The sequence below is a fragment of the Aureococcus anophagefferens genome (assembly GCF_000186865.1).
Source record: "Aureococcus anophagefferens unplaced genomic scaffold AURANscaffold_3, whole genome shotgun sequence".
Taxonomy (NCBI): domain Eukaryota; class Pelagophyceae; order Pelagomonadales; family Pelagomonadaceae; genus Aureococcus; species Aureococcus anophagefferens.
The window spans coordinates 602822-621619 of record NW_008705563.1 but is presented as its reverse complement, the minus strand read 5'-3'; the positions used below and the strand labels follow the sequence as shown (position 1 = coordinate 621619).

The 18798-nt window shown below is 68.0% G+C and overlaps 7 protein-coding genes across 7 annotated transcripts in view; 4 read left to right on the top strand and 3 right to left on the bottom strand.

Annotated features, from left to right (window-relative positions):
• Positions 1–3436, bottom strand: part of AURANDRAFT_61597 (hypothetical protein) — a gene marked incomplete at both ends in the record, with an annotated part of 15502 nt that extends 12066 nt beyond the window's left edge. The window contains one exon of the mRNA XM_009035391.1: positions 12–3436. Within this exon, the coding sequence (XP_009033639.1) occupies positions 12–3436 (3425 nt within the window). The remainder of the gene's footprint in view (positions 1–11) is intronic.
• Positions 3437–4077: 641 nt separating this feature from the next.
• AURANDRAFT_17497 (hypothetical protein) lies at positions 4078–4284 on the top strand (the record flags this gene model as incomplete). Its single annotated transcript, XM_009035807.1, has 1 exon — positions 4078–4284. A coding segment is annotated over one exon (207 nt), but the record flags the coding sequence as incomplete, so codon positions are not given.
• Positions 4285–6714: 2430 nt separating this feature from the next.
• AURANDRAFT_61595 (hypothetical protein) lies at positions 6715–7707 on the bottom strand (the record flags this gene model as incomplete). The annotated part of the gene is made up of 1 exon (XM_009035390.1): positions 6715–7707. One exon carries the CDS (start codon positions 7705–7707, stop codon positions 6715–6717), a length of 993 nt encoding a protein of 330 aa, XP_009033638.1.
• An 85-nt stretch (positions 7708–7792) lies between these two features.
• Positions 7793–9409, top strand: AURANDRAFT_20866 (hypothetical protein; the record flags this gene model as incomplete). The annotated part of the gene is made up of 1 exon (XM_009035808.1): positions 7793–9409. The coding sequence occupies one exon, from the start codon at positions 7793–7795 to the stop codon at positions 9407–9409; it is 1617 nt and encodes a 538-aa protein (XP_009034056.1).
• Positions 9410–11218: 1809 nt separating this feature from the next.
• AURANDRAFT_20775 (hypothetical protein) lies at positions 11219–12811 on the top strand (the record flags this gene model as incomplete). Its single annotated transcript, XM_009035809.1, has 1 exon — positions 11219–12811. The coding sequence occupies one exon, from the start codon at positions 11219–11221 to the stop codon at positions 12809–12811; it is 1593 nt and encodes a 530-aa protein (XP_009034057.1).
• A 647-nt stretch (positions 12812–13458) lies between these two features.
• AURANDRAFT_21485 (hypothetical protein) lies at positions 13459–13749 on the top strand (the record flags this gene model as incomplete). The annotated part of the gene is made up of 1 exon (XM_009035810.1): positions 13459–13749. The coding sequence occupies one exon, from the start codon at positions 13459–13461 to the stop codon at positions 13747–13749; it is 291 nt and encodes a 96-aa protein (XP_009034058.1).
• Positions 13750–14034: 285 nt separating this feature from the next.
• AURANDRAFT_21311 (hypothetical protein) lies at positions 14035–15116 on the bottom strand (the record flags this gene model as incomplete). Its single annotated transcript, XM_009035389.1, has 2 exons — positions 14035–14566; positions 14773–15116. Coding segments are annotated over 2 exons (876 nt in total), but the record flags the coding sequence as incomplete, so codon positions are not given.
• Between the last annotated feature and the right edge of the window lie 3682 nt (positions 15117–18798).

Here is an 18798-nt window from a genome sequence, read left to right as displayed (position 1 = left end):
TCTCGAGGTACTCCTCGAGCGACTTCTGGATCTTGTCGAGCGTCGCATTATGGGAAATGAAGGTCTCCTTGCGGTCCTTGACGCAGCAGGCCTTGATGGCGATGGGGTCGTCGGCCGTCGACTTCATGATGGACCGCCAGCTCTTGTCGACGGCCTGGAACTGCTTCGCGGCCGCGGGCAGCTGGCGGATGATGTCCGGCGACGAGAAGATGGTCTCCAAGTACATCCAGGCGCGCTGGCAGGCGAGCCACTCGTCGAGCGTGTCCTGGAACAAAATGAGGTCCCGGCGCCACCGCTCGACGAACGCGCGGATGCCGCCGACGTAGCGGCTGCCGAGCACCGTGTTCACCGTCACGAGCGACTCGTCGAGCGCCGCGATGTTCTCCGAGACGTCGCCGAGGATGTACAAATCTTTCACGTCCTTGTAGTCCATGACGATCAATTCCGTCGACTCCCACTGCTTCGTGACTTTCGCCATCATCTCCTCCAACACGGACTCCTGCGTCGCGTTCGTCGCGATGGCCGTGATCTCCGCGTGGTGCGCCGTGACGCCCTTGTTGATGATGTCGCCGAGCGTGAAGGCGGCGTCGCCCTGGATCTCGAAGCCCACGAGGTCGTGGATCATGGCCCAGTGGCGCTCCTGGAGCGCGTCGTTCCTCAAGTTGACGACGACGGGTAGGACCGGCGTGAACGTCTCGACGGACGCCTTGAGCTTGGGCACGACGGGGTTGCCCGGCAGGCCTTTCGAGGCCTGGAAGACGGTCTTGTTGTAGGCCTGGACGTGCTTCTCGAGCTCGACGGCGTCGATCTCCGACAGGGGCGTGACGACCCACTCGGCCGTGAGGCCGCTCCACTCCTTGACGCCGCGCCACAACCGCAGCTTCAGGTTGAGGTCCGCGGCGACCTCGTCGAGCGTGTCGTACTCGTCGATGTCCTGGCCGAGCTCGCCCTGGTAGTCGCAGAGCGTCTCGGACCGGCTCTTGAGCTCGTCGAGCGCGTCGGACTGGATCTCGAGGAACGCGAGCACGTTCTCGGGCCGCTCGTCGAGGGACGCGACGATGCGCTGGTCGAGCTGCTCGCGCACCTCGGCGATGCGCTTCTTGAGCCGCGGCACCTCCTCGGCGACCTCCGTCGCGAAGCGCTTCGTGTCCTCCTCCTCGCGGCCCTCGGCGATCTGCACGCCCGTGTCCAGCGTCGTCATGTTCTCGTCGGCCATGACCAGATGCGCCTTCTGGTCCTCGGGCACGGGCCAGTCCTCGGACTCCATGAGCTCGGCCATGGCGATGAGCTTCTGCTGCGCCTCCTTGTAGCCCTCGTAGTTCTCCTGCGCCTCCTTGACGACGCGCTTCTTGGTCACGAAGACCGCGACGTTCGCCGGCGCGCCCGTGACCACGGGCAGGATGGAGCCGAGCTGGTCCAGGAGCTGCTTGAACCCGATGTCCATGAGCTCCGGCAGGTAGGCCTGCAACGCGTCGAGGCACCGCGTCGGCGACGGCACGAGGAGCCGCTTCAGCGCGAGCGAGTCGACCCGTAAGATGCCCACGTCCGCGGAGCGGGGAATCGTCGCAAAGTCCGCGGCCTGGGCCCGGTAGTCCGTGATCGCGTGCGCGTACTTCTCCAGGTTCACGTCCTTCCCGAGCGCGTCCTTGTGCACCTCCAAAAAGTCGCCGTTCTCCTGCGCCTTGCCGCAGTAGGGCTCGACGCACGTCGCGTAGTCCGTCGCGGCGTCGTAGGCCGCCTCCAGGGCCGTGCCGATGGCCGACGACGCCCGCTTCCACTTCTCCTCGGACGCGACCAAATCCTGGACGGACGTCTCCTCGCGCGCGACGTCGCCCGGCGCGTCGTCCGTGTCCGACATGATGTACAGCGCCAGATCCGGGTGCGCAAATATCCTATCCGGGATGCCCACGACCTTCAAACAAGCCTGGAGCATGTCCGCGAAGGCCTTCTGCACGTCGCGCATCGACGGCGACAGCACGAGCGACCCCTTGGTGAACGACACCTCGACGCGCAGCAGCGGCGCGTGGGCGCTCTCGTCCTCCTCGCCGTCGCCGCCGTAGGTCTCGCCGCCGCCGAGCCCGACGTCGTCGTCGCCCTTGGCCTCCGGCGGCTCGTCGCGGTGGATGACGTGCGTCGGCACGATTTCCGGCGCCGCGAGCGCGAGCGCGTTCCGCGCGCTCTCCAGCGCCAGCTCCCGCAACGCGTTGACGACGTGGAAGTCCACCAACCGCAAAAAGCGCGTGAGCTTGCGGCACTCGCTCCGCAGGGACGCGCGCTCCATGAACGTCATGCGATGGTCCGCGACGATCTTCGCGGCCCTTAAAAAGCTGTCGACGACCTCGTCGCAGGCCGTCCTAGCGAGGGACTGGACGTCGCCGGAGAAGCGCACGAGCGCCTCGGCGCGCCGGTCCTGGAGGTGGGCCTGGGCCGCGGCGAACTCGTCGAGCTCGTACGTCTTCCCCGGCTCCGCCTCGAGCAGCGACAGCGCCAGCGTCTCCTGGCAGAGCGCCTGGATCTCGAGCAGCGCGTCGCGGAGCGACGGGATGAAGAGGAAGAGCGACCCCTTCAATGCTAAGATCGCCGCCCGCACCTTGTTCCGCTTCACGTTCTTCTTCCACACGGAGAACGTCTTCCAGGCGCGGTATTTCGCGAAGAACGGGATGCGCCGCATCTCGTGGAAGAGGCCGTACTCGCGCTCCCACTGGTGCAGCGGCGTGAAGTCCGAGTTGACGCCCGTGAAGTGGGTCATGCCGCTGCAGGACAGCGTGAAGTAGTCGCCGCTGTCGACGAGCGCGTGCTCGACGACGACCAGATCGTAGGCCGACCCCGCGTGGAGCGTGTCGCGCGAGTGCGTCAGGTAGAGGAAATTGCCCGCGTCGTCGATGAAGGACGCCATCTGCTGGGGCGTCAGGTTTAAGGATTCCAAAAAGCTCCGCTTCTTCGGCTCCGCGACGACCAGCGCCGTCTCGTCCGCGCGGGGCGGCGCGATCGCCGCGGCCTCGGGCGCGGCCGTCGCCGCCGCGGCGAAGGCGACGACGGCCTCGGGCGGCGCCGCGAGCTTCGCCCGCATCTTGTGGGGCTTCGTCAGGATGTGGCGCCCCGTCATCGTCGCCGCCGCGCGGTCCGCGCCGAGCGCACTCGACGCCGCGTCGCTCCCGTCGAGGGACCGCGCGAAGAGGCCCGGCGTCGACTTCGAGCCCTTGAGGGCGCGCATCTTCGGCTCGAGGCGCCGCGCGGCCTGGCGGCCCGACGCCGAGAACATGGCCAGGGGCTGGAGGCCGCCGCCGCGGTCCCGCGTCGAGCCGGGCCCGCAGTAGAGCCGGCTCCGGAGCTGCGACGCGTCGAGCACGTTGGCGCTGCCCGTCGACGTCGGGGGGCCGGCACTGCTGCCGAACGTCGCCTGGGTCTCCGCCGTGAATCCGCGGTCGGCGCTCATGGCGCCGCCGCGGCCGCTCCGGGCGGGCAGCCCTCGACGCGCGCCGCCGGGCGTCGCCCGAGGTGGCGACGGCGCGCCGCAACCCTCGCGCGGGCGCGCTGCGCTCCGGGCGCGGCGGCGACGGGCTCCGAGCCCCCGACCACCGGCGCCGACGGCCGTTGACGAGCGCCGAGACCGCTCAGACTTGGGGTGGGCCAAGGAAGCGCTAAACACTCAGCTTTTGTTTGGATATATGTTCAAGATTCGCTTTTATTACTTTGCTTTGCTCGGGAGCATGCTGGCCACCTAGGCATTCCTAGGTCATGCTCGCCATGCGACGGTTGCTGCCGGCGCGCTCGGTCGTCGGCCTCGGCGGGGCGCGTCCTCTCATCGCCGTCGGGCGGCGGCGAGGGCGCCCACCAGTCGGCCGCTTCGGACGCCAGCCGCTCGGACGACGGCCGGGAGACGAGTCCGGCTTCGCGGGTAAGGTCCTGAAAGCTGGCGCCGTCGCGACCGCCGCCGGCGGCGTCTACGTCTACTCCACGAACGAGGGCCTCTGGCGCTACATGCGCGTCGGCGCGTCGCTGGTGCCCATGGCCGCGGACTACGCGCGCGTCGGCTGGGACGTCCGGGGCGCGCCCGAGGCGGCGGCGGCGGCGGCGTACGAGGCCTACCACGCGCGCTGGGCCGACGAGCCGCTCAAGGTCTGCCTCGACCTCCGCGGCTTCTACGTGAAGATCGGGCAGGTCATGTCCGGGCAGCCCGACCTCATCCCGGAGGCGTACGGCGACTCGCTCAAGGTCCTGCAGGAGAGCGTGCCGCCGCAGCCCTTCGAGCTCGTCCGATCCATCGTCGAAGCGGAGCTCGGCTGCCCCATGGAGGACGTCTTCTCGTCCTTCGACCGCGAGCCCATCGGCGCGGCGAGCATCGGGGCAGGAAAAGAGAGCGAAATGCCCAACTTCCTATCTCGGCCGTTTTCCACTCGTTTCGGCTGGTTTTTGGACGAGCGAGCATCTCTCGGAACGGTCTCGAAGCGTGGATGCTTTTTCCGGAACGCGCGCGCGCGGAAGACTCACGTTGAAGCGAACTTGAATCCCTCTTTTCTCTGCCCAGGCGAGCATCGGCCAGGTCCACCGAGCGACGCTCCGGGGCGGCCGCGGCGTCGTCGTGAAAGTGCAATACCCGGACACGGAGAAGTTCTTCCGCATGGATTTCGACGTCATCCTCCGCATCTTCCAGGCCGTGAACCCCGAGCTCGTCGACGCGCTCGAGATCCAGAGGAAGTGCTTCGCGCAGGAGTTCGACTACAAAACCGAGGCGGCGAACCTCCGCTTCACGTACGACACCGTGAGGCCCGCGTTCGCGCACCTGGACGTGCCACAGCCCTACGACGCGCGGCACCCGTCGTACCCCGCGGAGCTCCGCGACCTCACGAATCCGCCGGAGGAGGTCTTCGCCGTGGTGAAGCTCCACTACGGCGGCTCGGCGGGCATCGCCGAGGGCCTGCGGACCTTTGGGTTCGAGAGCCTCGCCGACGCGATGGGCCCGAAAATGTCCGAGCTCTTCGAGATCGCGTCCTTCAACGCGGAATATGCGATGGTCCAGCGCCTGGGCTTTTGCCTGAACGGCGTCGGCCAGAACCTCGGCACACGGGCGGGATCTCTCAGGCGAAGTTGTTCTCGCCGTCGGCCGCCGCCTTCCTTCGGCGACGGGGCTTGTCGCGAACGTACGACGAGGAGGAATCCGTGGCGACGGCGCCTGCCAAACCGACGAGGCCACGCCTCAAGGGTTGGCAAAAGAAAATTAGGGAGGCGAAAGCGAGGCGCGAGGCGGCGGCCGCGGCTGCCGCGCAGGGCGTGCCCTAAGCGACGGGCCCCTTGACGAGGACATCGAACCGGCGAGCGTCTAACGAGACAGGCGGGGTGTTAGTACATCGTGGCGAGGCGCGGGTCGTTGATCCACGTCGTCAGGGCGAAGCGGCTCTGAGTCGCGCTGGCCAAAGGGTGGACGAGGCTGTTGTTTGATACATGTTCAATTAAATTATTTGTTTTATTAGCTTGCGGGGCATGGCGGAGGCCGAGTTATACTGGGGGCCGATCAGACCACACGAGCCCGCGCACGAAGTTAATGCTGCGGTTCAGGAGCGACTGCTGCGGCGACATCGTTTAGGAACTCTCCTCTTTCTGCAGGTAGAAGACCATCAAGACGAGGGCGCGCCGAAAAATGATGGGCTCCTGTTCGGGAATCGCGCGGACTTCGATCGCAAGCGCTACATGGTATCGCGCCGCCAAATGCACGCCCTGCTGCTTGGGCGTCACGAGCGCCTCGGCGCGGCGAGTCCATGCGCCAGCGTTGCTGGAATCGAAAGCTTCTGGCGTCGCGTCGCGGCGTTCGCTTGTCCCGTCGTAACGCAGCTGCAAGACGAGGGCATGCAGTTTGCCGAATACTTGACGCCCGATCCCCATCTTGGCCTCGCCGCCCGCATCGGTGCGAGCTGTGTAGGCTTGACAGGACTACGCGTTGTATCGTTTTTCTTGGAACCATGGGAGAAGTATACGACAAAACTCACGTCCTTGCAGCTCAGTCGAGCGCTGACCCTAATTTCACAGCACTGCACGAATTTGCGCGCGCTTCGTGTGCGCGGCGACGGCGGCGGTTCTCTAGAGGGTTCATTGTTCCCGACTTACTCTAGCATGGACGCTATCTTACAGCGATGTTCCGAGTTGCGGGTTCTCTCGGTCGTGGATTGCTATGAGTATGTGCCAGAGCCCATCCCGGGCCGCACCTACGCACTGACACACATGCACAATGGCTGCTTGTTTCAGGGTCAACACGAAGTGTCAGTATTCCGCGCGTGGGCCCGGCAGGCGCCTAATTTACGGCATTACGGAGCGACGAATCACGACAACAGCGATGCGATCGCGTTTCTTGAGGCCGTGGCGTCAATGCCGAATCTCGAATCTCTTGATCTTCACGGAACGCCCGCTGTTGGTCTGCTTGAAGAATCTTCTGCCGCGGTAGATCAAGCCCTCGATTTGCCTCGACTCAAGAGCGTTTTGGCTGCGCTGCCGCAAAATCTGCGCTTCTGCCCTCCTGGATTTTCTGATGTCGATGTCGATGATGATATGGGCTATTACGAAGATGTCGTCGACGCCGTCGAGGACGTTTTGAACGAGCTAGGGCGACATGACATTCTTATCCCGGGCATCTCAGAGTTGAGAGCTATTTCCATAGACCCGGCCTGCTGGTCCTGGCGCGAGGCGACCCGCCCATTCTACTAAGCACCTAAAGCGACATAGTTACGCCTCCCCCTTGGGCTCGGACCAGGAGTGCTGCCTGAGGCCCTTGCCCGCGGTGTCCGCCTCGGGCAGGAAGGGCCCGTTCTCCCAGGACGCGAGGGTGCGCATGGCGAGCTCGACGCGGAGCCGCTTCTTGCCCGGCACGTCGTCGTCGAACTCCCAGATGAGCTCTTCAGGCAGCACGGGACCCGCGAGCGTCCGCGCGTAGCGGCCCGTCGTCGCGCCGACCGTGAGCTCGACCCGGAGCGTCGTCGGCGTGCACTTGACGATGAGGTCCTTGGCGCGCGTCTCGTCCGGGACGTCGAACCAGACGAGCACGCTCTTGTTGTCCTGGCGCCAGGAGAACTCGCCCGTCCACTCGCCGCCGCCGGCCGCGGGCGCGGGCGGCGCCGCCTCGTCCGTCGGCGCGGCCCAGGCGGCCTCGATCTCCTCCTCGGCCGGCAGCACCTCGTCCGTGCCGCCGCCGAAGGTGTTCTGGGGCCAGAGCGCGTCCTCGGCCTTTTCGAGCTCGAAGTGGACGCAGAGCTGCGGGAATTTCGAGCCGTAGAAGCACTTGCGGCTGAAGGCCCAGGTGCAGAGGGGCACCTTGACCGCCGGGTGGGGCAGCGCGACGGGCCGCATGCCCGCGAGGACGATCTCGACGGAATCGTCGGAGAAGTTGACCGCGACGTCGCCCTTCTTCGTCGCCTCGGGGATCGCGATCTGCACGAAGGCGCGGCTCAGCGTGTTCTGCCAGGCCATCTTCGTCTCGAAGGGCGCGTCGGGGTCCGGCGGCGGCGGTGCGTCGCCCTCGACGACGCAGGGGCCGTCGTTGCCCATCTCCAGCGAGTAGCGCTTCGCCGGCGGCGGCTCGGGGCCGTTCGCGGCGGCGCTCTGGGCGGCGAAGTGGGCGGCCTTGCGCGGGTCCGCGCGCTTCAGGAGCACCTGCGGCTTGTCGTCGTCGGAGTCGCTCAGCGCGTCCCACTTGGAATAGTCATTGGAATAGGCCGACATCGCTTCGAACTCGGGCTGCCCGCCACCGGTCCGGCAGAGGTTGAATGGCTACGTTGAACATTTCATTAGCGCCGGCGTCGACGTCATGGCCAGCTTCGAGTGGGCGGAGGTCGCCCCGACCCAGTGGGTCGCGGCCGACGGCCCGCCGAAGCCCTTCGTCGACGGCGCGTTCACCTTCATCGGCGGCGAGAAGAAGGAGCGCACGGGCGAGATGATCGACGTGACGAGCCCTATCATCGACGCGGCCACGGGCAAGCGCGCCGTCATCGGCACGCTGGCGCAGATGACGTCCGACGAGGCCATGCGGGCCGCCGAGGCGGCGTCCAAGGCCTGGGACGACGGCCAGGGCGCCTGGCCGCGGGCCACGGCCGCGGACCGCGTCGCGGCGCTCGAGGCGGCGCTCGCGGCGATGACGGAGAAGCGCGCCGAGATCGTCGACGTCCTGCTCTGGGAGATCTGCAAGACGTCCGCCGACGCGGCGAAGGAGTTCGACCGCACCATGGACTATGCGAAGGCATCCATCGCCGCGCTCAAGGAGCTCGACGCGTCCATCTCCCAGTGGCAGACCGTTTCCGGCGTCGCGGGCAAGACGCGCCGCGGCCCCGTGGGCCGCATCCTCTTCCTCGCGCCTTTTAACTACCCGTTGAACGAGATGTACGCCATGCTCATCCCCGCCTTACTCTGCGGGAACGTTGTGACCATGAAATTACCGACGATCGGCGGCCAGTGCCACCTGCTCACGGTGGACGCGTTCGCGACGTGCCTGCCGCCGGGCGTCGTCAACTTCGTGTCCGGGAGCGGCCGCAAGTGCTGCCCGCCCATCATGAAGTCGGGCCTCGTCGACATGCTCGGGTTCATCGGCGGGTCCAAGGCCTGCGACGCGCTGATCGGCGACCACCCGCGCCCGCACCGGCTCAAGGTCTTCTCGCAGCTCGAGGGCAAGAACATGGGCATCGTCCTCAAGGACGCGGACCTGGACGTCGCCGCGGACCAGTGCTGCGCGGGGTCGACGTCCTACAACGGCCAGCGCTGCACGGCCATCAAGCTCGTCTACGTCCACAAATCCGTCGCCGGCGCGTTCCTGGACAAGTTCAAAGCCAAGGTCGCGGCGAAGAAGGTCGGCCTGCCCTGGGCCGAGGGCGTGGCATTGACGCCCCTGCCCGAGACGTCGAAGCCCGGCTACCTCAAGGAGCTCGTCGCCGACGCGGTCGCCAAGGGCGCCGCCGTCGCGAACGCGGCGGAAGGCGGCGGCGGCTGCAGCTCCGGGTCCCTCATCACGCCGCCCATCGTCTACCCCGTGACCAAGGACATGCGGCTCTTCCACGAGGAGCAGTTCGGGCCCGTGCTGCCCGTCGCCGTCTTCGAGGACCTGGCCGAGGTCGACGGCGCGCTCCGCAAGTCCTGGAACGGCCAGCAGGCCGCGATCTTCACCAACGACCCGGCGGGCGAGGCGGCCACGTGCGTCGACATGCTGGCGACCGTCGTCGGGCGGATCAACGTCAACGTCCAGTGCTCGCGCGGCCCGGACTCGTTCCCCTTCGCGGGGCGCCGGTCCTCGGCCATGGGGACCATGTCCATCGCGGAGGCGCTCCGCGGCTTCTCCATCGAGACGGTCCTCGCCTACCCGGCGAAGAGCGCGCCGACGAAGGCCGTCGTCGACGCCGCGGAGGCGACGAGCGCGTTCCTGGCGCCGCTCGTGTAAGTAGACGTAGGGAGGGGAGGAAACGGCATCCGCAGTTTGGGTGAAGGAAAGCTGCCGGCATGCCGCAGGGTAGCTCGCCCCGCCCGATCGTCCCGCAACGCTGCGCAACGCGCGGTGCCGATGAAGCGGGGCCTAGAGTCGCCCGACAACAAAAAGGACACGAAGCGACTGAAGCCGTGCCCCGAGATCAGCGCCGTGACCTGCGAATCCGAATGGCAAGGAGGTCAGAGCCAGCTGATCACGTGGAACGTGCAGGGCGACGTGCCGGGTGTGAAACTCTGGCTCTACAATCATAGTGATTCAGAAACTAGTACTTCGCATCAATACTATTATGGCCAGCGTCTCCCGATCACAACAAATTTAAGCGCGGGCTCGTGCCTCGTCACGGTGCCGACTGGCATGACTCCTGGCATGTACCGCTTAAAAGTCGAGTCGACGGCCAGCATCGTTGTGCACGCGCACAGCGGAATCATCCGCATCGACGAGGGCCGCACGCCGCCTGCGCTCTCAGACGTTACGACGGCCATTGAGTGGACGGGTGGTGCGCGCCAGCGGATCACTTGGAACTATCAGGGCGACGTTCCCACCGTGGAGTTGCGCTTGTGCCAGGTCGATGATTCCTATTCTCTCGGCACGAAGCTACATCGAAAACTCACTAACGAGGGCTCGTGCATCGTCATCGCGCCGGCGGGACTTCCATCCGGTAGCTACCTCGTGCGCGTCTCGTCGTCTACGAATTTACGCATTAAGGCTTTCAGTGAAGCGCTGCAGCTCAATCAGGACGGTGCTCCACCCGCGATCCTGGACGTGGCGGCAACGAGCGAGGACTGGAAAGGCGGCGCGCTTCAGCAGATTACGTGGAGGCATCAGGGTTTCGTGCCGAGCGTGTCGGTCAGCCTCTACACAGAAGAGATGGCATGGTCCTTTGCTTCCAGTTTTCTCGGTGTGGAGCACGCACCAGCTGAGGAGTATGTCAATTCACTCCACTCGCGACATCCCAACTCAGGCTCGTGTTCGATCACCGTGCCGACCGGACTCCCGCCAGGCGAATACCGTGTGAAAGTTCGATCGACGGCAAGTCCTGAAACCAGCGGAACCAGCCGGGACCTCTGGATTGATCGCGGATGCACACCGCCCGAGATCATGGACGTGACGACGTCTCAGCGCATCTGGCACAGTGCTTCCCGCCAGCGGATCACCTGGAGACATCGGGGCGCCGTGCCGCTCGTGGGTGTCTACCTTTACACGAGAGCCGAACCGTCTGAAGAAGAGCTAGCAGACCCAGATTTCTCTGAAGAAGATTGGTTAGACAAAGTTCAAAACCTGGAATTGCGCGTCGAAAACCTGGGCTTTTACTCCGTCACCGTCCCGTCGGGGCTCCCGCCGGGCACGTACCACGTGCGAATCCAGTCGAGCTCGACCCGCAAAGTCATGGCATCCAGCGCGGACATCCTCATCGACGACGACCACCGCGAACGGTGCGTCCAGTACGCGCTCGGACTGCTCGGCCTCCGGCGGCCGCGCCGCCTGCCCTACTCGGTCGTGAAGAAGATCGCCGTCATGGCGGCGACGTAGTAAGTTTTGTGTGGAAGGGCGTCGCTCAGCTCTCTCGAAGGTCTGCACGACGCCCGACCCCGATCGCATCCGTGGCGCGATGGTGTCGGGTGCCGGCTCGCGGCGGCGCGTTCAGCCCTCTCGAGAAACCGGCGACGAGAAGCTCTTGCCGTGCTTGCACGCCGGTCCCACGCCCTGCCACAGCCGCGACCGAGGTCCCGGTCCAGCCGTCTGCAGCACCGCCACAGCACCGCCATGGCCGCCATCGCGTCGCTCAACTGCAAGAGCAAGGCGAGCCCGGCGAACACGCCCGGCGCCTTCGCGACGGACCCCTGCTTCTTCAGCCGCGGCGCGCACACCTACCGCGTGCCGCTCGGGCTCCACGCCGACAACCGTGCGGCGCTCCTGGAGCGCCTCAAAGACCACGCGCCGGGCGTCTGCCTCTTCGTCGGCGGCGACGCGCACGAGCGCAACGACACGGACCACGAGGAGCTCTTCCGCCAGGAGTCCTACTTCCAGTACCTCTTCGGCGTCGCCGAGCCCGGCTGGTTCGGCACCGTCGCGCTCCCCTCCGGGAAAGCGACGCTCTTCGCGCCGGAGCTCGGCCCGGAGTACGCGGTCTGGATGGGCAAGATCGCGACGCGCGAGGAGCTGGGGAAACGGTACGGCGTCGAGGTGAAATGGACGTCGGCGCTCGCGGCCCACTGCGCGACCTTCGACGTGACGTACGCGCCGCGGGGCGTCAACAGCGACAGCGGCAACGGCATCCACGAGCGGCTGCCGCCGCCGGCGGACGTGCCGAACCTGAGCGACGATCTGTCGGTCCCGAACGCGTTATTCCTCGCCGCCTGCGAGGCCCGCGTCTTCAAGAGCGCCGATGAGGCCGCGCTTCTACGCTACGCCTCCTGGGTGACGTCGAACGCGCACGTCGACGTCATGCGCGTCGTCAAACCCGAGATGTACGAGTACGAGCTCGAGGCCGAGTTTTTATATCGCTGCGCCCGGGACGGCGGCTGCCGCAACTGCGCCTACACGTCCATCTGCGCCTGCGGGCCCAACGCGGCGGTGCTGCACTACGGCCACGCGGGCGCGCCGAACGCGCGGCGCCTCGAATCCGGCGACCTCGCGCTGCTGGACATGGGCGCGGAGTACCACTGCTACTGCTCGGACATCACGTGCACGATGCCCGTGGACGGCGCGTTCACGCCGGCCCAGAAGATTGTGTACGAGGGCGTGCTCGAGGCGCAGCGCGCGGTCTACAAAATCATGCGGCCGGGGTGCTCGTGGACGGACTGCCACCTGGCGGCGGAGCGGGAGATTCTGAAGTCGCTGGTGACCCTCGGGGTGTTGCGGGGCGACCTCGACGCCATGGTCGCCGCGGAGCTCGGCGGCGTGTTCCTGCCGTGCGGCCTGGGCCACTTCATCGGCGTCGACTGCCACGACGTCGGCGGCTACCTCCCCGACCACCCGCCGCGGTCGAGCCGCCCGGGCCTGCGGAAGCTGCGCACGGCGCGCGTGCTGGACGTGGGCATGATGCTCACCGTGGAGCCGGGCTGCTACTTCATCGACGCGCTGCTCGACCCCGCGCTCGAAAACCCCGAGACGGCCGCGTTCTTCGACGCGGACCGCCTGGCCCAGTTCCGCGGCTCGGGCGGCGTGCGCCTCGAGGACGTGATCCTCATCACGGCGGACGGGCTGGAGAACTACACGACGTGCCCGCGGACCGTCGCGGAGGTCGAGGGCGTCATGGCCGGCGGCGCGTGGCCCCCGGCGACGGACGCCGCGCCGGACCTGAACCGGAAATGGGCCAAGTTCGAGAACGGCGGGCTCGTCGACGTGGCGCTCTAGGTATTTTTAAGGTGAGTGTATTTTTTTGTGTGTTCAAAGGCGTTGTGAGCGCGCGCCTACGCGGGGTGCACTGGCATGGTCTTCTCCGCTGTTCTCATCGACCGGCTACAGAGCCTAGAGAGGCCGCGCCGCGGAGAATCGAAAAGTGACTGATGTCGTTGGCGACGGCGTTGACGGCGCGCAGCGCCAGCGTGGATCCCTCCAACGAGGCGAATTTTGGGGCCGTCAGCGGCGCGCCGCGCTCAAGCCTCGCTCCTTGCACTTGCCACCTACGACGCAATGGCCGGCGTCCGGGCGCCCAAACTCGGCTCAATGCCTTTCGCTACGCCGTTCGCCCGCTTCGTCCGTTCGTCGATGCTAAGTTACATCGACGCGCGCGCTGAAATTCCGTGGTCGTTTTCGACCGGCGGCTAACAATCGGTGATTCTGTCTGAAATTCAGTCCATTTTCGAGCGCGCGACGCGCGCCGTGTGGGCCTGGGCGCGCGATATGACTGGGTCGAGGAGCACCGGAAAGTCACTCTCAAAGCGCGCACGCTCAACCCCGCTCCTCCGCAGGCAAAAAACATGAAGCTCGCCCTCGCCCTCCTCCTCGCCCCCGCCGCCGCGTTCATGCGCTCCGGCGTCGTCGCGCCGTCGGCCACGCGCATGCAGTACTCCGTCACCCTCGTCGAGGAGGGCGAGGAGACCGTCATCGAGTGCCCCGACGACGTCTACATCCTCGACCAGGCCGAGGAGGAGGGCCTCGACCTCCCGTACTCGTGCCGCGCGGGCGCGTGCTCGTCCTGCGCGGGCAAGGTCACGGCGGGCGAGATCGACCAGTCGGACCAGTCCTTCCTCGACGACGACCAGATGGGCGACGGCTTCGTGCTCACCTGCGTCGCCTACCCGGCGTCGGACTGCACGATCATCACCCACGCCGAGGAGGACCTCTTCTAAGCAGCGCGCGAAGAACCCCCCACCCCCCGTGCACAAGAATCCCCGCGGCTCGTAACGCCGTCCAAGCCAGCCGAGCTCCCGGGTGTCGATCGGCAGACGCCCCCACGAGTCCAGTTGCGCGCTCGGGACGCTCACATGCCGTGATTCGCACACCTAAAGGCCGAGGTCGAGGTGATTTGGCAGAGCACCTAGGCCTGCTCGCCCCCCCCGCTTCATCTAAGCCAGCCGCCTTAAAGGGGAGATCGATCGAGAGCCGCGCGGGGTTCGGCGGTAAAATGCGCGCGGTCAGGAGTAGATGCCGTTCGTGAGGTACTGGAAGGAGTCGTACTGGCGCGTGCCGTAGGCGTTGTAGGACTGGCGCACGAGCTCGGCGACGTGGTGCGCGACCTGCTCCTTGGTCGTGAAGTGGAGCTTGAGCTTCGCGCGCATCTTGTCGACGCACGCGGGCCCGTTCTTGAAGCACGGGAACGGCGAGTCCTTGGCCATGATCTCCACGAGGTGGAGGATCTTCGACGCGTGCTTCTGGAGCGCCGCGAAGCCGCAGGCCAGCAACACCACAAAGTCGGCGAAGCCGTCGGACGACCAGCCGCCCATCGCGTCGACGTGCTCCGCCGTCAATTTGAAGGGCACGCGCTCGAGCGAGAAGGACCCGCCCGGCGCCTGGCCCAGGAGGAAGCCGAAGTCGATGTGGATCACGTGGCCGAAGCTGTCCAGCAGGATGTTGCCGTTGTGCCGGTCCTTGAGGCCCAGGAGGTGGCAGACCAGGGAGTACGCGGCCATCGACGACACGAACGCCTTCCGCGCCTTCGCGTGGCGCCTGGGCAGGACAAGGGTGATTCAACGTCGCTTCAACGTGAGTGTTCCACGCGCGCGCGTTCCAGAAAAAGCATCCATGCTTCGAGACCGTTCCGAGAGATGATCGCTCGTCCAAAAATCAGCCAAAACGAGTGTAAAACGGCCGAGAAAGGAGCCTTTGAAGTTGGGAATTTCGCTCTCTTGTCCTGCCCTGCGTGGCGCAGCGACCCGTCGCCGCCGTGGGCCACGTGGAAGTGGTGTTTGAGGGTCGTGAACTCCTTGGCCTTCTTCAGCCCGTCGAGCGACACCGCGTCGGCCATGGTCTCGATGATGCCCGTCGACGCGCCCGTGGGCACGATCGAATAGTGCCGGAGCCAGAGCCCCGTCTCGTCGCCGCCGAGGCCGGCGGCCTCGAAGGCGTCGTTGCAGGCGGCGATGATCTGCAGCGCGCAGACCTCCTGGCGCAGGTCGTCGTTCGACTTGACGATGCACGACACCAAATTCCACGTCGGCTCGCCGCCGATGGGGCTCGACCGGCGGATGCGCTCGCGCTTGTCGACCCAGGGCTCGCCGAAGCCCGGCACCCACTTTTTCTTCGGCGCGCCCTCGGGCTCCGGCGACGGCACGACGACGACGTCGCCGAGCAGCTCGTCCGGCTTCTCGGGCGCGTCCGCCGCGCCGTCGACGCCCTCGGACTCCGCGGCCTCGGGGCTCCCGCCGCCGCCGAGGCCCGGGCCCGTGATCGACGACAGCCGCTCGATCTTCAGGCCCAGGGCCGGCTTCTTGCGCAGCGCGCGGACGACCTCCGCGCGGTCCCGCGACCCGGACGCCACGGGCTCGGACGCGAACGCCTCGCCCGACTCGGACCCGAAATCCGGCGGCGGCACGGGCGAGATGGACCGCTTCTCCGGCTGGGACGCCGCGTCGTCGTCGCCCTCGCGCGGCGTCTCGCCCTCGGCGAGCACGGACAGCGTCGTCGCGGACGCGACGCGCCGCGGCGGCGGCGGCGTGCGGTCGCCGGGCTCGTCGCCGTCGTCGTCGCGCTGGGGCCCCTCGTCGTCGCTGCCGCAGGCGGCGTCGACGATGGACGGCACGGAGCAGACGCGCTTCATGGCCGACGCGGACAGCGCCGGCCGGCCCCGGGGCGTGCCCGGAGAGACGGGCTCGCCGTCCTCGGGTTCCGGCGCGACGTCGCCCAATTGCTTCGCCAGCAGCTCCGCGAGCTCCTTGTCGCGCTCCGAGGCGCGCGTCTGCTCCAGGAGCTCCAGGGCGACGACGTCGTCGGACGTGTCGCTGTCCGAGCCGCCGACCAGCGGCGACGGCGACGCGGCGCGCGCGGGCAAATCGGCGCCGGCCTTGGGGTCGTCGACGGTCTCCAGCAGCATCAGCGTCGGCGCGCGGGCCTTGGTCTTGAAGACGTGGCCCTCGTTGGGCGGGATGCGCGCGACGCGGCCGAGGTGCAACGACCGCGCGCCCGACTCCGTGACGACGTACGTCGCGTTGATGGGCGAGTGCGCGAGCGGCGTGCGCCGCGGCAGCGCCTCGAGCTCCTTCTTGAGCCGCGCGGGCCGGTTGCCGTGCTCCACGGACCGCATGGCCTCGGCGACGTCGCACATGGCGCGCACGAAGCGCATCTCGCGCGCGAGGACGTCGTCGGGCGGGACCTGTGTGGAAATCAACCACTGGTTTGGGGGGTCCCCACCAAACTTCAGAACTCTCTATCTCAATCAAATCGAAGTCGATTCGGCTGATTTTTGGACGGATCGATTGCTCTCGTCGAGTTCTCGAAGCACAGCGAGAGAGTCTGGTCCAAATCGTTCGATTACGCACACATTGAAGTAGGGTTGAAGATTTTGATTTCCACACAGGGCGGGACGTCGTAGTCCGACGAGCTGCCCAGCCGGTCCGTCTCGAAGTACTGCTTCGCCTTGCCGCCGGGCGACTCCGGCGCGCTCAAATCCACGACGGGCTCCGCGGGCGCGACGCCCAGCGTCGCCAGGGCCTTGGCGACCGCGCGGCGGAGCGCCGACGACGCGCGGCGCAGCTCCAGGGCGAGCCACGGCGGCACGCGCGGCAGCAGCTCCAGCGCGACGGCCCCCGCGAAGGGCGACGCCTCGCCGGAGCCCGGGCCCCGGCGGCTCATGGCCGCGGCGGAGATGGCGTCGCGCCGGAGCGCCCAGGGGTCGCCCGACGTCCCTTGCGACGACGCGTACGCCGCCGCGGCCTCGAGCTCCACGAGGAGCCGCAGCACGTGGGGCCGCCGCGCCGGCGCCGCGCCCCGGTCCTCCAGATAGGCCACGAGCATCCACGCGAGCCGCAGCGCGAAGCGGAACGACCGCCGCGACGTCTTGAGCAGGAACTCCTCGACCAAGGTGACGCGGACCGCCGCGTCCGCGTCGCGCGGCGGCAGGCAGCGGTAGTAGACGTGGGCCAGCTGGGGCAGGTAGAAGAGCAGGTTCGGCCCCTTGCGCGTGCGCTTCACGGGGCCCGGCCGCGGCGTCTGGAGCTGCGCGGGCGGCGGCGGCTCCTCGTCCAGGGGCACGAGGTCGTCGTCGTCCGCGCGCACGTGCAGCAGCGCCACGAGCACGTCGCGCACGGCGACGCCGTGGGACGACGACGGCAGCCGCGACCGCAGCACGTCCTGGTCGCGCGCGAAGGCCGCGTCGCCGTCGTCGATCTGCACGACGACCGCGTCCGCGTCGTCCTTCTCCTCGCCCTTGGACGCGAGCGCCGACGACGCCTTGGACTGGTCCACGAGCTCCTCCTTGGGTTCCTCCTTCTTCGCCGGCTCCGCGGAGGCCGCGCGGGGCCGCGGCGGCAGCGGCGCGCCGCGGCCGCCCGGCGGCGGCGGGAACGTCGTCAAAGCGTGGAGCTCGCCGACGAGCGCCGCGGCGTCGCCGCGCATGCCGTCGAGGACCTGGGCCACGTAGGCGTCGTAGGACCGGTCCGCGGCGTCGCGCGCGGCCTCGCGGCACGTGTTGAAGAGCGCGAGGTACTCGGGGTCGGAAAGCGGCGCGTCGCTCAGCAGGATGCCGCAGGCCGCCTTGGCGGCCTCGTCGCGCGTGTTCGCCGGCGGCGGCGGCGGCGCCGACCCGTCGAGGGACAGGAGGGGCGCCGGCGGCGGCGCGTCGAGCTGGTCCTTGTGCAGCAACCACAAGGGCTTCCGGTCCGCCTTGAACTTGCGTTCCAGCGTCTGCTCGAGGTCCGCGCCGTGCGCGGCCGCGGCCAGGAGCCGCGCGCGGCACCGGCTCGCGTTGAGGAGCTGCTGCGCCTGGGCGCAGGCGTCGCTGAGCTTGGCGGCGTGGCCGAGGCCGATGCCCGGCAGGGGCAGGGGCGCGGGCGCCATGTGCGCGGCCGCGAACGCGCGGCCCGACGCGGCGCACGTGTGGCGCGCGACCGTGTACCCAAAGGCGGCGCCGGACGCCGCGCAGTGGCTCGCGGACGCGTCGGGCTGGGGCGGCTCGTGGGGCACGCAGGTCGCCGCGCCGCCCGCGCCCTCGGCGAGGCCCGTCAGCAGGAGCAACTCGACGCCGAGCGTGAGCGCGACCTGCCACCGGTCGCACTCGCCCGCCGACGGCGCGACGGCGCAGACGCGCTCCCCGGCCGTCGTCGTGTAGACGAAGGTGAGCGCCGCGTCCGTCGCGCTCCGGCTCGACGTCATCGACACCATCGTCGACCGCAGCGTCGACGAGTTGCTCGGCGCGGGGCTCACGCCGATGACGTCGGCCTCGGCGCGCGGCCAGAGGCCCGCGCGCGCGTCGGCCTCCGTGTCGAACTCCCAGAGCGTGTAGCCCATGAGCACGCAGAAGACCTTGCGGCTGTACTCCGCGCCGCCCGTCGTGTTGTTTTTGACGAGACTGCCCTCCATGGTCCCGCTCCACGGGCTCCGCGGCGGGCGGCCCGTCGCCCACTCGGGCATGGCGGACGGCCGGGGGCGCGCAGGCGCGCGACTACTCGAGCCGGGCGCAGCCGGGGGCGCGCGGACGCCGCAGAGATGCTGCGGTCGTCCCGAGTGGTCGACGCGATGGCCGACGCGGCCTTCGAAACACCCCGTCGAAGTTTGCGTTGACCTCGTGTTTACTCACAGCTACGCCTCCGGCCCCGCGCGGTGGTTGGCGACGAGCTCCGAGGTGCGGAGGTAGCGGCCGTAGACGCGGACCCGGCGCGCCGCCGCCCCCACCGCGCACGTCGCGGCTCCGTTCGCGTCGCCGAGCGCGTCGAAGAACGCGTAGCCGAGGACCGCGTCCTCGCCGC